The sequence below is a fragment of the Sphaeramia orbicularis genome, chromosome 21 (assembly GCF_902148855.1).
Source record: "Sphaeramia orbicularis chromosome 21, fSphaOr1.1, whole genome shotgun sequence".
Taxonomy (NCBI): Eukaryota; Metazoa; Chordata; class Actinopteri; order Kurtiformes; family Apogonidae; genus Sphaeramia; species Sphaeramia orbicularis.
Genome location: NC_043977.1, coordinates 6,961,218 through 6,967,217, shown reverse-complemented (window position 1 = coordinate 6,967,217; position 6,000 = coordinate 6,961,218). Strand labels below are relative to the sequence as shown.

Genomic DNA, 6,000 nt, shown 5'->3' with positions numbered 1-6,000 from the left:
CTGAGGTGCACTGTGATGTGTTTCAGTCTGAGCTTTTATGTGGCGGACTGTGATAAGATTATGCTAATGGTGTATAATGGGTCCAGGCCTCAGGGAAACTGACATCACCGTGATCTGACACAGTCCCATCATCAGCTCTGACCTCATAACAACCATCATCACCCTCACGCTGGCTGTGAAGGGGGAGGGGCATGTTTGTTGAATGTTATGGGGGCGTAATCCTGTTTACTATGGCGTAAGGATGTCATGTTTAGAAACTGGGGGAAAAAATGTTAGAAGGTGACAGTTTATAACAACAAAGAAATGTTCCAGCATTTTATTTTTTTTATATTTATTTCATTTTGGCTGATGGTTGGTGTCACCTTCATGACTACTCTGTGATCTGCAGGATTCTACGTTTCCTTGGAGAAGGAGTGGGTTGATTTGAGCCAATGCTGTCAGTGCAAAAGGGGAATAAATTGCAGAAAAAATGGCTAAATGATAAAACTGAGCAGAAAAATGTCCTGCAAACTGTTAGAAACTGAAGTAAAAATGAAGGTCTGTCCTTTTTCCACCAACCTTGGACCAGTTCCGATTTCAGACCTAATTCTGACCAAATTTCATTGGTTCACAACCTGAAACCCTGGTTTCTCAGTTGTGGTTTTGTTGTATTTCACGGACAAGAGAATGCATGCAATAATGAAACCAACTGAATAAAGATATCCAATGACTTCTGTTAAACCCAGTGTGTGGTGGTGATTATATCATCTACTGTATCATAAAAAATAGGACCATTGGCTCTGGCAGTTTGTAATATTTTAAAAAGTTGTGTCAAAAAATTCAAAAAAATTTCTCAAAACTGTGAACCAACTTTGAAGACCTGTCCCAAGGAAAACACATAAAATTCTGTTGGTTTTCTGCAAATTGGCTTCAAGTCTGGTTTGACCAACTCTATATATAAAGTGTCATGACATAAATTTTGTTGTGATCTGGCACTATATAAATAAAATTTGATTGATTGAGTGATTGATTGTTTTCCCCTTGTAAGTCGCTTTGGAAAAAGCGTCTGTCAAAGGCATAAACAGAGAAATCTAGAAATGATCCAACCAGTAGTTTTGGAGAAGAAAATTGTGGAAATCTAGACATTGGTGACCTTGAGTTTGACCCTTTCAAGTCACTCAAGGTCAAAGGTCATGGACCCAACAAAGTCCATATATGACTTCCTATCAGTGCTCAATAGTATCTATACTGATATATCTGTAACCATTTACATGTTATAAACCACCAAAATATGGACTATTATAAGTAAAGGTACATTTTTAATATTTCAAAAAATTAGACAAAAAAAAAATTCTAAAGTCAACATTTCTCAAAACTGTGAACAAACTTTGTCGACATTGTCCAAAGGAAGCTACATAAAACTTCAAAATTAATCCAACTAGTATTTTTCGGAAAGGATTGTTCAAATCTAGAACATTAGTGACCCAAATAAAGTCCATATGACTTCCTATCAGTGATCAATAGTAACTATATTGATATCTTTTTTCCATCCCTTTTTCATTCACCTGTAATATGCGTGCATGCGTGCATTTGCGCATGCGTGGCGTCTGTCAAACCGCCGGCGGATCTACTCCTAGAAATCCAGCCTTTTAACTACTTATTTCTTGCCTTTCAACGCTTACTCACTTGAACCTAACCTCTTAACCGTGTCTTTTTAACTTGACGCCATCAATCCAAACCTCCATCAGGACAGGTCAGTATTGTCAGTGGATCCTTACCTCTGGTTGTCACCCATCGCTTCCCGCGCTCTGCCCGGTATCTCGCTGTTTCCACCATGGCGTCATCCTCATCAGCCGGAGATAGTCCTCTTGTCGAAGCCAACAAAACCCTGGTAAAGGCTTACCAAACTATCGCGGATCTCAAAGAGGAAATACTGCGCCTCTCCGCAGAACTCGAGGAGAAAAATGCCCAGCTCTGTGGTTTCTCCAGCCGCCTTCCCACACTGTCCAGTCTGTTCCTGAAAAGCGAGAGAAGCACAAAGCCTCCTGTGATGATACGTGTTATGGGATCCTTCCTCTGCCTGTTCTCGCCCCCCGTGTTCTACACCCTGTCTGAAGTGGTGATTCGTGGCCGCAAAAACAACACGAGCAAAGACTCACCACCGCCGACCATCAGCACATCAAACCGCTTCGGCGTCCTGTCCGTGGAGAACGCTCCGGCTCCTCCCCCGCGGCTGGTGTGCCCCCCATCCCACCTGGCTCTGTCCCGGAACCGGCTCCTGCTGACTCCGTGGCTGCCACCGAACTGATTACCGGCGACGGTCCTGAAGCCGGTCCTCCTGTAAAGCCGTCGAACAAGGGTCCCCGCTCCTCGGTCCGCTCCTCTGCCCGGCGCCGCCTCCTCCGAGAGGCCGTCCGCCGTCACTCTGACGGTCCACCCGTGAATGTCTGCCTAGAGAGACCAGGAACCCTTCACCTTCAACACCGTCTCCTCGACCACTTTTCCCTCCGACCACCGCTATCCTCGGGGACTCCATCATCCGTCACGTCCGTTTCTTTAACGCCATAACCAGGTGTTTTCCTGGTTCCACCGTCACCTCCATCCTCCATGAACTCCCTCAGCTGCTGCTCTCACTGCCGTCCACCGTTACCCGGATCATAGTTCACGTGGGCTTCAATGACACTTCTCTTCAACAGTCCGAAGTGACGAAGGTTCATTTTAAAAACCTCTTTGATAAACTGAAAATCCGGGAAGGCTGTTTTCATTTCCGGGCCCCTCCCTCCTTTGCCCGTGGTGTGGGCCGTTTCAGCCGCCTCCTCAGCCTGAACACCTGGCTCCAGTCCGCCTCTGCTCTGAACGGCTTCAGTTTTATTGATAACTTTAATCTGTTCTGGAACCGCTCCTCCTTCTACAAATCCGATGGCGTCCACCCCTCTACACTAGGCAGCAGCGTCCTGGCTCAAAACATTCAACACGCTGTCCAGACTAAAACCACACCCACACCTATGTGACTACGCTCCCGTCTTCTGCTGCAGTCACCTGCCCCCCTGCTGGTCACATCAAACATCACCACGTTCAGAGTCTCCTGTACAGTCTGTAGTCAGACTGAATACCACCCCAGCTGATCTCTCCTCCTCTCCCAGCCCCTCACTAATGACAGTTACACCCCTCACTCACACCAGCTCACCTCTGAGGAACAATCTCTCTACTGGTCCACCATCCTATTCCTGTTATTTTCGGTTCACGTATGGGGTTTCACACTGCTAAAAGGCATCGTAATATCACCAATCTCCGCCCATTAATATACACCGCAGTCATGGTGCGTCCTTCTCTATAGGGTTATGGAATTGCCAATCTGCAGTGAACAAAGCAGATTTATTGCTGCCTATGCCAACCATCACACACTGGACATCCTGGCTCTCACTGAAACCTGGATTACGCCTGAAAACAATGCAACCCCAGCCGCACTTTCTATCAGCCACACATTCTCTCATACCTCTCGTCCATCTGGACGAGGAGGTGGTGTGGGTCTGTTAATTTCCAACAAATGGAAACACAAATCAACTCCTACCTTCAGTCAAATACAACTCCTTTGAATACCATGCCATCCTAGTGACAGCACCAGTCAAACTTACATAATTGTCATTTATCGTCCACCAGGGCAACTGGGTGATTTTCCTGATGAGCTTGACACTCTGCTTCCTCCATCCAGAGCATGACTGCCCCATGCTAGTCCTCGGTGACATGAACATCCACTTAGACAATCCCAGCTTCTCAGATTTCATGTCACTAATACTCTCTTTTGAGCTACAGCGGGTTTGCAGTCCTCCAACCCACAAAGCTGGTAAAGAGTTCGATCTCATTTTCACCCGAAACTGCATCACAGATGCCCTCACAGTCACACCTTTACACCTGTCTGACCACTATTTCATTCAGTTCAGTGTGTCTCTCCCTGAAAAACACTCTGCTCCCTCCCCCATGGTCTCTTTCCGCCGCAACCTCCGCAATTTGTCCCCCACCCCCTTCTCCCCTGTCGTAGCCTCCGCTCTCCCCCCCCCCCGCCCTTTTTCCTCCTTAGAGGTTAACGATGCCACTGAGTCTCTGTGCTCTACACTTAGCTCCTGTCTGGATAATCTGTGCCCTCTATCTACTAGACCCGCTCGATCCTCCCAGTCCCACCCATGGCTCAATGAAACCTCCGGTCGCTGCGTACCAACCTCAGAGCCGCAGAGAGAAAATGGCACAAACAAAAAGCTCTTCTGACCTGATCACATTCCAGTCACTATTGGTATCCTTCTCATCCAGTGTCACTGCTGCGAAGAAGGCTTACTATAATAACAAAATTCATTCTGCCAACCGACACCAAGAAACTATTCTCAACCTTTAAAACACTACTCAACCCTCCACCTCCCACCGCCCACTACTAATCTGACAGCAGACAATTTTGCTTCATTTTTCACAAATAAAGTGTCTACTATCAGCAGTCAGTTCACTGATCCACCCATAGACTGCACGCCTCCTTCTTCAACATCATCATCATCACACACTGCTTCTCTCCCCTGACTATGGCTACTACTAACTCAACTGATAAAAGCCCAACTGCGTCATTCCCCTCATTTACTCCCCTCACAGAGAACGAGGTGTCTAAACTCCTTTCCTCTAGCCGTCCTACAACATGCCTGTTGGACCCTATTCCATCCAACCTCTTACAGTCTGTTGCCCCTACTATCACAGCACCAATCACACATGTGATTAATGCTTCACTGACTTCAGGAACATTTCCTACAGTATTAAACAAGCGCAGGTAACACCACTACTCAAAAAACCTTCCCTCACCCCCACTCAAGTGGAGAATTATCGACCAGTCTCACCTCCTCCCCATACCTTTCTAAGAATCATCGAAGGGCTGTTTTCAAACAGGTCACAGAATTCCTCTCCCAAAATAACCTCCTGGACATCAACCAATCTGGCTTCAAAATCGGCCACTCCACTGAAACGGCTCTGTTGTCTGTGACAGAAGCCTTGAAAGAGGCTAGAGCAGCAGCAAGTCTTCAGTACTCATTCTACTGGACTTATCAGCAGCATTTGACACTGTCAATCATGATATCCTGTTATCCATACTCTGGAACATGGGCATCACAGGCCACGCACACTCCTGGTTTCAATCTTACCTTACTGGTCGGTCATTCAGTGTGTCCTGGCTAGGGCACACATCAGCAGTTCACCGCCTCACCACGGGGGTCCCCCAAGGCTCTGTGTTGGGCCCCCTCCTTTTTGCCATATACACCACCTCACTCGGTCAGATCATCCACTCACACGGCTTCTCATATCATTGCTATGCTGATGATACCCAGCTCTATCTGTCATTCCCCCCTGATGACTCCACAGTCTCAGTGCGGATCTCAGATTGTCTCTCTGACATATCTGCATGGATGAAAGCCCATCACCTTCAGCTGAACCTGTCCAAACTGAACTGCTGGTCTTCCCAGCTAAGCCAAACCATACAGCTGGACATCTCCATCACTATTGACTCCATACCTCTGGCTCCTACCAGTGTAGTACGTAACTTGGGAGTCATGATTGATAATCAGTTGACCTTCACGGATCACGTTGCCTCTGTCACCCGATCATGCCGTTTCACTCTGTTCAACCTAAGAAAGATCAGGCCATACCTAACCGAACAGACCACCCAGCTCCTGGTGCAGACTATGGTATCTCCCGTCTTGACTACTGCAATGCTCTTCTAACGGGCCTCCCAGCTTGTGTTGTCAAACCACTACAGATGGTCCAGAATGCAGCAGCGCGTCTGGTCTTCAATCAGCCTAAAAGGGCACATGTCACCCCCTTACTCATTGAGTTACACTGGCTACCCATAGCTGCCCGCATCAAATTCAAATCTTTAATCCTAGCCTACAAAATTCTCCGTGGGTCTGCTCCTGTCTACTTAGGGTGCACTAATAAAAGCTTATGTCGCCCACGACCACTCCGCTCGTCTGGGGAACGTAGTCTGGTGGTCCCCAG

The 6,000-nt window shown here is 47.2% G+C and overlaps 1 protein-coding gene across 1 annotated transcript in view; it reads right to left on the bottom strand.

Annotated features, from left to right (window-relative positions):
• Positions 1–164: 164 nt before the first annotated feature.
• The window catches only part of LOC115412803 (leucine-rich repeat and calponin homology domain-containing protein 1-like), a 100,142-nt gene continuing 94,306 nt past the window's right edge, over positions 165–6,000 (bottom strand). The window contains exon 18 of the mRNA XM_030125464.1: positions 165–257. Within this exon, the coding sequence (XP_029981324.1) occupies positions 165–257 (93 nt within the window). The remainder of the gene's footprint in view (positions 258–6,000) is intronic.